Source organism: Bos taurus, chromosome Y (genome assembly GCF_002263795.3).
Source record: "Bos taurus isolate L1 Dominette 01449 registration number 42190680 breed Hereford chromosome Y, ARS-UCD2.0, whole genome shotgun sequence".
Classification (NCBI taxonomy): domain Eukaryota; kingdom Metazoa; phylum Chordata; class Mammalia; order Artiodactyla; family Bovidae; genus Bos; species Bos taurus.
The window spans coordinates 22,828,882-22,840,154 of NC_082638.1; the positions used below are offsets into that span (position 1 = coordinate 22,828,882).

General features: G+C 49.0%; 1 protein-coding gene across 1 annotated transcript; it reads left to right on the forward strand.

The window, feature by feature from the left end:
- Positions 1–2,180: 2,180 nt before the first annotated feature.
- LOC132344647 (testis-specific Y-encoded protein 1-like) lies at positions 2,181–5,750 on the forward strand. The gene is made up of 6 exons (XM_059884297.1): positions 2,181–2,367; positions 2,419–2,855; positions 4,945–5,022; positions 5,211–5,316; positions 5,411–5,556; positions 5,673–5,750. The coding sequence occupies exons 1-6, from the start codon at positions 2,244–2,246 to the stop codon at positions 5,748–5,750; spliced, it is 969 nt and encodes a 322-aa protein (XP_059740280.1). The 5' UTR covers positions 2,181–2,243.
- Positions 5,751–11,273: the final 5,523 nt, after the last annotated feature.

Consider the following 11,273-nt stretch of genomic DNA (forward strand, 5'->3'; position numbering starts at 1 on the left):
CCCTGAAGGAATGCAAAGGCAATGGATCAGGCCAATGTGACTGGTACTGTGAAGCTGTCCAAGGTGATGGGAGAATGTAGAATGCAGGCGCATGTCACTCAGCTCTCCAGGGCAAGCACTTCCAACCCTGACCGATGCTCTGCAGGTCAGCCCCCTTTATGAGCAACTGCCAAGATTTTGTAACCTTTGAGGATAAGTCACAAAGTTAGAAGTGCAACCTGACATGATCGATGAGCAAGTGAAAGAAAACAACCAGGACAAAGAAAGTTGGGTGCTTATCAGAATTCATGTGCCTGGAGAATAAGCATGTACTTCTGCATATGTGCAAGTTTCCTCTCAGGCATGTAAGTGTGTAAATGTGCATGTGTGTGCACATGTGAGTGCAGAAGAGCCTTCCAGTATGTTTGTGAGTATTAGCTGTCAGAACTGACCTAGACAGGTGATGGAAGTTGGATAGCGAAAACATGAAAGTCTCAGGGAAAGACACATAGACTGTGGCCAGCAGGAGCACAGAAGCCAGGGTACCAACCCCGTTTCCTCACTGAGCAACCAACTTCTAAGTGAAATCATAGTGGTGCACCCAGGATGCCTGGCAGAAAGGAGAGGCAGAAGGAAAATGCCTGGGGAAGACCAGTGAGAGTGCAGAGGAATCGAGACACAGAACAGGCTGCAATCCCAGAACACAGAAGCCATGGTGAACGATCCACAGCCCCTGGGACACCCAGCTACAAGTGTCTTTCCATCCTTCTCTAGTGTCAGGCGTTCTTTCCCTAACCTTGCCATGAGCATGAGCACCCCTTGCCTCTTTTATGAAGTTTCAGAGATGGATCATCACTGCAGCATAAGCACCTGCTACCTGCAGAGTCTTCCAGTTTGAAACATCACTCTTTGTACTCTTTTTAGAATGCATCTATATCGGGTATCAGGACTATAGGATGGATGGCTTACCTTGATCCTCTTGCTGCTCCCGGCAGCACAGGCTTGGGCAACTGGGCAGGCTGGTACGTGTTCTCACATGGAGAACAGAACCACTTTGAAAGGGCCTCAATAGGCTAAATGGGCAGACATGCATTTCTCCTGCACCAATGAGCCATGGAACTTAACAGTGAGTTGTCCTTAGCATCTCAGTGGCAGGAGTTCAAACAAGTTTCAGTAAGTTTCCTCATGCCAGTAGAGCATGCCCCGTTTCTCTCTCTGTGCAAAGTGAGGCCAAGCCTTTACAGGTCTGTGCAGTGTTCACGTCTGTCCAGCGAGGGAGGGAGGGTAACCCGTCCCCTTCTGCGGTTCAGCAGTGACTGCCCACTGTTGGCTTTCAAGTTTGAGAAAGCACTCTCCAAATGTGTGGACTAAAAACTCTGATCTCCTATTGGTGCAACTCACTCAGAAGTAGAAGAGCTTGCCTTTACTTCAAGGATAAGCGTCTCTCTTGAGCACTACTGTCCAGAGAGTGGCAAACCACAACACCACCACATAGAGAGATGGAGACACACAGACACCAGCGCCTGGTACACACACAGAAGGATTGCCCAAAACAGTGATATGCCAGAAACAGAGATAAAGAGACACAGAGTGAGCTTTGTACCCTAAGGGTCTGGTGTCCCTGAACAGTGGAGATCAATTGTAGCAAACGGTAGGGTTTTTCCCTACTCCCATAGCATCCGGACAGCAACAGGCTCTGTTCCATGGAGAAAAGTACCCAGCCACGTGGACCCCCTGGATATCCTTTGGATACTGAGGGAGAGCTCCCAGTTATTGCCTGTCCCGGAGGACACAGGAGTGTGCTGTTCTGATTGTGGAGCAGGAACCCGTGGTTGGTTGTCTGCCACCCATTTCCAGATCCAGGTCAATGACAGTGCCTGAGGTAGCAACAGAGGCAAAACATGCTACCTCCCTGGAGCAGAATGTGGCCACGTGGGGTCACTGGAGCTCAGGAAGCACGGAAGAGGTCTAGGGGCGTGTCCATAAGTGTGCCACCCACTACCCTCTCAGTCGTTGGTCTAGATTTGGGCCAGTAGCCTGTGAGTGGCTTACAGCCTAGGGCCCCTCCTGTTTGGCTTATCACCCAGGGCCGGTTCACCATGTCCTGGGCTGTCTGCCACCCATTTCTTCAGCTCCAGACCACCCTACACACACCAGCCCCTGCTCCCCAACCATCACCCTCACTCCCCACCCCCAAAGAGCTAGTGGGCCCCACAGGTTTACTGCAGCCTCTGCCACCATTGCGCACCACTTGCTGTGCTATTATGTCTCGTCCCTTCACATCTGCACCAGCTGGGGATCAGGGCCAGGCCCAAGAGGAGAGAGTGAGGCAGTCAGAGGAAGGAGGGAGCATCCTGGGACCCCAGACCTTTTTAATTGTGAGCCCAGGTGCTCAGTGGGCAGGGGCCCCACAGCCTGTCTTTGTGATGCTGTGCATAGCCTGGACCTTCCAGCCACCAATTGTTACGCCAGGCAAAGAGGCAACCCTCTTCAGGGTGGAGGCAGTGGAGGACAGCAAGGCCCTGGTAGATGAAGACGTGGTGGGGATCGAGTGGGAGTTTCAACTATTGGCGGAAGACAGCACCAAGGAGGTAGAGGTTGTGACAGATGACGAGCGGCAACAGGGGTTCTCCCAGGAGCTGGAGGAAAAAACGGTGGAGGAGCAGGGCTGGGAGAGGCCCGGAGGCCCGAGTGAGCTTCCAGCGCTAGATGAGCTGCAGGCACTGGCCGCCCTTCGGGTGGAACTGAGCTCTGAACATGAGAAAAACCACAGGGCCTACATTCGATTCATGCACAAGAGCCATCAAAGGAGGAAGAGTCACTTGGCTTGGAGGAGTGCCATCATCCAGGGCATCCCTGGCTTCTGGGCCAAAGCTGTATCCTTTTTGCTGCTTCTTGGCGTCCGCTGCTCAGGAGGAGGAGGAGAAAGAGCAGGAGGAGTGTTAGGGGCGAGGGCACTGGAGGCCCCTGAAGGAAGTGTGGTCCTGGGCAATTGGCAGGCTCTAAAGGGACACCCCAGTAGAATCTGGGCAGGGCCACACCTGTGTTGGAGCCATGACTTTGAGTCTCTCCTTCTGGCCTGCATCTGAGAAGGAGCAGCACCTGAGGCCTCTAAGTCAGGAATGACCAGAGACAGTTCACCAGATGAGCCTTGGCAGACAGTTCTCATTGTAAATGTAGAGGTTCCCAGGAAATAGCTGAGACATGGGAGTCTCATTCTCTCTCTCTCTCTCTCTCACACACACACACACACACACACACACACACACACACACACACACACATACACCCACACACACCAACCCCTTTGCTTTCAGACATGGTTTGTTACAATGACTACAAGTCTGAAAATGTAAGCAGTGACATGCCACTACCCAGCATACACAGGTCTGGAGGAGAACAGTAGCGGTCAGAAACAGCCCCTGCTTAGAGAATGCAGATCACCTCAGATGCAGAACACCACAAAAAACCCACAACTGCCAGGAGCCAGCATGGGAGACCCCACCCATGACAAGGTCATGTGGGAGAGGTCTGACAGGCAAGGCGAGTCAGGACTCGAGGGCCCCCCTGGACCTGCTTGAGCATCTACCCCCAAACCAGAATCTGTCTGTTTTACAACTTTCACAAACTCCTCTGATATTAACGAGGATACCCACGAGGGGGGATATCCACGACCACCTTTCTCTGAAGGAAATCAACTTAGAGCTCTAGTTAATAACTCTCCTGGGTACAGTGGGTGTGTTCCAATTCAAATCCCTTGGATAGCTTTCTAACTTGCCTGATAGGTTTTCCCAGACTCTTAACAGCTACACATGTGATTATTCACAGCCTCCCAACCACAAGAGGTATGGGAGGCTTAAGATAGTCCAACAATGCAGAGCTTCTCGGGGAGTTAAAATCATTAGAATAGAACTAGTAGAGGATTTATTTGTTGAGCTAACCCTTGCTGCCAAGTTTCCATACCCCTTACCCACTATGTCCCTGGGAGTATATCAATTAATATAGTTGGTATACAGAAATATAAGTAGTAGCTTTGATGTTAACAACCTTAGACCCTTGAGTTAATAAATTCTTTCCTTGTTATCCCCCACTGCTCCTGTTGCCCTATAGGAATGCAATTCTAGCTAGTCCTTTCAGGGAGTGGCGCCAAACTTTAGAAAAATAAACCTTTGGAGAAAATAAGTTTTTCTGGTTGCATAACCTTTATCACAAGAACAATGTTAGCAGACCTCCTGGCCAGAAGATGATATAAATCACCTAAAGCCTTAGTGTATAATAAGTTTGCAGAAAGAAAGCCTGGTTTCGATAAGGATCAAGGATCAAGTCATGCTGACCTCGCATGACTCTGCACCCTCTATTATCTTTTATGTACAACTTAGGGTATAAAAGCTCCTTTTGAAAATAAAGCTACAGGCCTTGCTCATCAGGCTTGTTCTCCCTGTGTCATTCTTGTTTCCTTTTCTCTCCTTTTCTCTCTCTGTTCTTCCTTCAGGATGACGAATTGGAGCGTGGGTGTCCTCTGAGTCCACTTACCTGCCCGGGCTTCTAAGACTCAATCGGGAGGACACCTAGCGTCTTCAGGGAAAGGATGCTCTGCGTCTTCATCCCACTGAGAGGGCGCCTGTGGCCTCCGTGGACAGTGCAATATGGTGTCATGGGCTTTATTTATTTATTATTATTTATTTCTGTGTAAACCAGATAGATCAAGCCTCTTTCTCTCCCCTCTGCTGTCCTTTCACCGACGCCATTCTCCTGAGGGAATCCCTGGATCCAACCGGGGCTGGACCCCGGTACAGAGCCATGAGTGTGCCTGATGGTATGGAAGGGCCTGAGGACAACAGTGGTAGCCCGGCAAGCAGAAGTTCCCGGCATCCTTGCAGATGCCTGTTCCGGTGTCCTTCTTCCACCCGAGATTACGGCTGATGCTCCTGGCTCTTCTTGGCTCGGCATGTGGCCTGAAAGCAGATTATGAACCACCCTCAAGTTTGCATCATGATCAGCAACCAAGATAAAGACTTTCTCAGCTACATGATTGACTTGAAGGTCAGTGAGGAAGACTGAGGATGGCTGGGTATGGGACTTGGCAGAGAGTAGGAGGATCACGTTATCCATGTTCCTGCACTGTGAGTCTTTGGAGAGGCGTCGTGGAAGCTGTTAATGTCTGTCTGGGAGGCAAGTTGAGGCCCGTATAAGCTTGCACCTTTCCCTCCTCCCTATTCTGGCTGGTGCAGGTGCAGACATATCCATGGTTCCGCTGCAAGCTGATCTTTTCCTTTTGGGAGAACCCCTACTTCTTGAACACGGTGATCATTAAAAAGTATTACCTTGACATCACTGGTAAAACGTGCCTCCCTGGGTGATGAGTGTGGGTGTGCAGGGTTGTGGATAACCCATCTTCAGGATCCACCCCAGTTTCCCTGTCTTTTTGCAGGTCATAGGGCATGTTGTTCCACTCCAGTCCACTGGATCTGGGGCTTTGAACGGGGAGCACTCAGCCACAAGTTGCACACCAGGAGCCTTAAGTTTCTCAACTGGTTGTCAGGCTACAACTGCTCAGAATTGAACAGGATTGCTGAGGTGGGGATACTTTGGGCCTGCACACAATTGGTGATTGATGTTGGAGTTCTTGGCTGCTCATGGGATGGTTCAGGGCCTGGTCAGTCCCGGGCTGACCTTGCTTGTGTTGCCAGCAGATCATCAATGAAGACGTATGGAATGATCCCCTGAAGTACTACTCCAGGGAGGAAGGTTCCTCCATGAGAGGTAACTGACAGAAACACATATGGTGAGGGGGTCTGGAGGTGGGCTGAGAAGAGATAGTCGTGTAGTAGCCATGACACTGTCCTTTCCCAAACGGGGTTGCTCAGGCTCGTGGAAGCTGGCTGTGGAGCCTGAATTTGAGCCATGCATGTAGAAGGTGGCCTCCTGAGACTTGAGGCTTGAGGACTCATTGTGTCCGTGAGTGCAGCAAGCCTCCCTCACGTCAGCTGTTGTTGCAGTGCAAGAGTCCTAGATGATAGTACCAGAGGCAGGGTGAGTTAAGTTTCTTTGTCAGAATCATTCTTCCATGGGTCCTGCCATCCCCGGGATTCCTGCTGCTGACTGAGGTGAGATTGCCTGGGCCCTTTCACTCCTGCCCCTTACCCTGGGAAGGCCTATCATTGAAAGGGTGTCCTCTCTGGGGTCCCAGTGCACCTGTGTGCTGACTTTGGGATCTTGTGTGAATTTCCACATCCACCACTTGGTATCTCATCACCACCTGACATGCTGCACTGGAAGCAGATTCAGGGTGCCTTGGGAAAATACGGAAGAGATCGTGGGGGAGGTGGACAGGGAGACCAAAGGGCAGGGCATGGTGCCTACTGACGCCATCTCCAACATTGTTAGACATGAGCGTCTTCACCTCCTGAAATATCTGTGTTCCCCGTTTGCGTTTGTGTCCCCATGCCGAGCATGTGTGTGTATGCATGCATGTGCCTGTGTTGTCTGTGTTTATTTGGATGTGTGTGAATGTTTCCAGCCCAGGGCAGACGCAGAGATGAAGGTGACAGGAGAGGAGGTTTCAAGGAACCAGAAGAGGAGGCAGGAGGCATCCCCAGTCTCAAGGTGGTTGGTTGCCGTATTTTCACAGTGACCCTGTCCTGGATGGTAATGAGGAAAGGACGGCCAGTGATAACTCTGGACCATGGCTCCAGAAATCTTGAATTAGACCAAATACAAAACACATTCACCATTTCCACCATGTTAATGTGTGTTTGGACCGGGAAGAGGGGGTGCATGGTCTGAGGATTCACCCAGGGCAAATCAGGTAGGGTGGGGCTTTGAAACCACTGCCTGTGAAGCCTTCGGTCTGTGGGGACTTGGGCTGGGCTGTGGAAATGGTGGATGTGGTTACAGCATGACCCGGGATGGTGAGGAGGCTAAGGTCCTGCAGAGATGGGCAGCGATTCAAAGGAGAAAGAGGCACAGATTGCCTGCTGCACTGGAGACTTGTTCCACAAACGTGAGAAGGAGACATGAGAAGAACACAAACGTGTTCAAGGAGAAGGGAAGGTCCTTGAACAGTGCAGCACATCAACCAGCAAGCTCCCTCCCCGAAGGTGGTACACACTGGCACGTGGCAACACAAAACGCAAGATGTGCTAAAGTAAGCTGTATGTGCAAAACCACAGGAATCCTAGGAGAGACAGGGTATGAGCGTGGCATCCCTCCAGGCACTTCCAGCCTCCCTGGCAATGCAGAAAGGTGAGGAAAGCGCAGGAGTGGGTGTACATGTGTGCCTCTCTGCCAGGGTGTGCCTGCGAGGGAGGGAACAGGGAGGAAGCAAGAATGGTGGGCTAATTGGATGTCCCAAGGCACCTCAGGAGAGTGGGAGACACAGAAGCCCCTGGGAGCAGTTTGAGCCTGCTGGTTTTCAGGGACTAGGGTCTAGGCAATTAGCAGTCCTGCCAAAGATACTCCATGGCTTATGCTGAAAGTCCTAATGTGTATTCCTTCTTTCCTCTGGGGTCTTGCCTCTGGCTTTGGGGGCCTGAGGGGCAAAGGTGTGCATCTGCCCCTGAGGGAGGAGGTTTCTGACAGTATCGCTGAAGCAGAATTTCTGATTTTGTCTGCACCAGGTGACACTCAGAAGGACCTTGCCTTCCAGGTGACCGGTTTGGATGCCCCTGGGCCCAACCGGGTCTGGCTTCCTTGGCACATGGGCTGTGTAGGCAAGCAGGGATGCCTGACTGTAGGGAGTCCTACCTGGGTCTAACAAGAGCAACTGAAAGAGAGTCTTGGCATTTAGCAAATCAGTGAGGCCTTGGTGGTTCAAACCCTCTTGGTGCATTTCAAATAGAAAAGCTGCTTTCTGCCCAAGGGAGGCATGAGCTGTGGGCCCAGAGCGGGCAGGTTTCCCAGGGCATCATCTGATCAGGGACTCTGTGTATCTGTGTAGTGTTAAACAGAGGGGATGACGTGTAGGGATGCCACTTTACCTGTACAACCTCAGGACTTGTATCAGAAGAGAGCCTGTATCTGTGTGCACCTTCTTCAGAACACTGGATCAGAACCAGGCCTATCACAGTCACAGTATCTTTGGCCTTTCCAGCTACATGGAGATAGCACTTGGGGACACAGGTAGACAGTTGCACACATAAAGCTACACAGATAGAAAGAACAGGGGGCCTCACTCAGAATGTTGTGGGCCCTAAGGGGTGGTAGGCAAGCAACAGGGACACAAGATTGACAAGGAATGACCTAGATAGGTGCACACTGAAAAGCAGTTCTCCAACTCAGAAGAGCTCAGAGGTCCTTGTTTTCTGGTCCCCTGGCATGCACAGGCAGTGGATCAGGCCAACGTGACTGGTACCATGAAGCTGTCCAAGGTGATGGGAGAATGCAGAACACAGGTTCATGTCACTCAGGTGTCCAGGGCGAGCCCTTCCAACCCTGCCCGATTCTCTGCAGGTCGGTACCTGTCATGAGCAAATGCCAAGATTTTGTAACTTTTGAGGATAAGCCACAGAGTTAGAAGTGCAACCTGACATGATCGATGAGCAAGTGAAAGAAAACAACCAGGACAAAAAAAGTCGGGTGCTTACCAAAATTCATTTTCCCAGAGCAGAAAGCCTATACTTCTGCATATGTGCAACTTTCCTCTCAGGGATGTTACTGTGTACACACGCACGTGTGTACACATGTGTGCCCAGAAGTGCCTACCAGTACACTTGTGAGTATGAGCTGTGGGAACTTACCTAGCCAGGTGATGGAAGTTGGATAGTGAAAACAGGAAGGTCTTAGGGAAAGGTACATGGACTCTGGCCAGCAGAAGCCCTGAAGCCAGGGAATCGATCCCTGTAATCTCACTGAGTGAACAAGTTCTAAATGGAAGCACAGTGGTGCACCCAGGATGCCTGGCAGAAAGGAGAGGCAGGAGGGAAGAGCCTGGGGAGTGTGCAGAGGAAAGTCCACTATACCTGCAATTTATGAAAAGTCAAAAATGTACCTAATGAGCTGGAAGGAGAAACTACCTAATTAATGGAATTATTTAGCTGAGGAGATTTCCAGCCAAACAGCCAAAAGTACTGCCTGGTTTCCTCTTGCTGCCTATAGTAAAATATGAAGGGAAATTAAAAAAAAAAAAAAAAAAAAAACTTTAAGAAAAAGACTATTAAAAAATGAGACAGAATTTGCTGATTTGGAAATTTTTCAGTCTTTTAAGATGACCGAAGATGCTAAAATTAATGGCTATCAAGCAAAGATCATATCCAGGGCATTAGAGTAAGGTGGTCCAAATATAACATTGTACATCATCTATATGTCAGTTCTTAATATATTTTTTTAATTAACTTGCTCTAAAGATTTGTGTGATGGTAAAATTCTCTGTTAAGCCTCAGAAAGGTGGAAGGGGATGTTAATGGCATTATTTAGTCAGGCCAATGCCCTCCAAAGAGTTTAGACGTGTAACTCAGAGATCACTTCAGTCACACAATACGACTTCTACTAAGTTTCAGAGTGTTATCCCTCAGCCATCTCAGCAGAAAACCAAGGCAAAATAGGCCTATGAAGACATGTGTGATTGTGGTTTTAGAGTGGGGTGCTTTCGAAGAACACCAGTAAGATTATCAGGAGGCACACCAAGTTTTTATGATAACATATTTAAGTTTAGCTTAGATTGAAAGGACCAACAACAATACAAAATAAGAGAACTCTGGACTTCTACCTTCGACAAGCAGGAAGCAGACTAGGGAGACTGTTTCACTGTATCAACCTTTCATGCAATGGAATCATGTTAGAGGGCAGAATTAAAAAGTCAGAGACCGAAGCTTAGAAGTTTCCAGGCCTTGAATCCTAATCCAAGGACTGCCAACAAGAACCCGTGGGATTTCAGAATTGCTACTATTGACTCCCATCTCCCCTCCTCTTTCTGGAACAGGAGTGTCTATGAAGGTTATCTATGCCTGACCCACCACTGTATGTTGGCTGTTAAAGTGAGCAGATTGACTCATGCCTTTTGTTCACAGATCCTCAGGTCTAGAGGAACTATACTTGTATAATTTGAACTGTTGTATTGGAGAAGACTCGAGAGTCTCTTGGACTGCAAGGAGATCAAACCAGTCAATCCTAAAGTAAATCAGTCCTGCATATTCATTGGAAGGACTGATCCTGAATCTGCAGCTCCAATACTTTGGCTACCTGATGCAAAGAACTGACTCATTGGAAAATACTCTGATGAGGGAAAGCTTGAAGGCAGGAGGACGAGGGGACGTGAGAGGATGAGATGGTTGGATGTCATAAACAACTCAATGGATCTTGAGTTTGAGTAATCCCCCAGAGTTGATGATGGGCAGGGAAGACTGTCCTGCTGCAGCCCATGGGGTCGCAAAGAGTAGGACACAAGTGAGCGACTGAATACTTGAGATATTGCACAACTGGACCCTGATCCATATCTGGACCTGACTTAAATGACAAGGTCCTGAACTTCAAGTTAATGCTATAATGGATAAAATCTTTGAAAGCATTGGCAGGAAAATGCATTTGGGACATACAAGTATGTAAACAATTTGTGGCCATGTGTGTACCACGTGATTTTAAATTATGTCCACAAATCCTTACCATCAAGGGTGGATCTTATACTCCACTTCACATGTGGGCTGGACTTAGTGGCTCATTTCTAACGTTAGAATATTGTAGAAATGAAAATGAAGTGTCTGAGACTAGGTCATAAAAGGCACTGCATCCTCCTTGCTCATCCTCTTGGGTCACTCACTCTAGAAGCCTTCTTATCTTGAGAACACTCAGGTAGCCCAGCAGAGAGGTCCATGTGAAAGAACTTAGGCTTTCTCCTAATAGACAGCAAGGAAACTGGTTTCAACAGCTATGTGAGTAATCCATCTTGGAAGGAAATCCACCAGCTCATGTCAAGGCTTCAGAGGAGGGCAATCTCATGAAACCCGGAGCCAGAACATTCAGCTGAATTACTCCTGGACTCCCAACTTTCAGCAGCGGTATGAGATAATATTGTTTTAAGCTATTAGTTTGGGGTAATTTGTTATGCAGCAGTAGTTCACTAATGCACTGCCAACTTTGGGCAATGTCTTTATCCAGGGGTGCCTGTCAATTTAGTTCAATCTAAGCCAGAGCCTGCTATGTGAGCTTAGTAAAAATACCCCACCCTTGATCTGACCACCCTCAGTATCAGATCAAATTTCTTGTCACTCACCTCAATATCTTATCAGCCTTGCCTAGCCTCAGCAATGATCCTCTCAGTTTAACCAGAATCCACCCTCACCCATCAGTTCAATTCAGTT

Bases quoted from the DNA above. Each gene is read 5' to 3' on its own strand.
- LOC132344647 (XM_059884297.1), top strand. From the start codon at position 2,244: ATGTCTCGTCCCTTCACATCTGCACCAGCTGGGGATCAGGGCCAGGCC. The intron at 2,368-2,418 runs GTGCTCAGTGGG...TGCTGTGCATAG, and splicing joins CTTTTTAATTGTGAGCCCAG to CCTGGACCTTCCAGCCACCA. The intron at 2,856-4,944 runs GTATCCTTTTTG...GCCTGAAAGCAG, and splicing joins CTGGCTTCTGGGCCAAAGCT to ATTATGAACCACCCTCAAGT.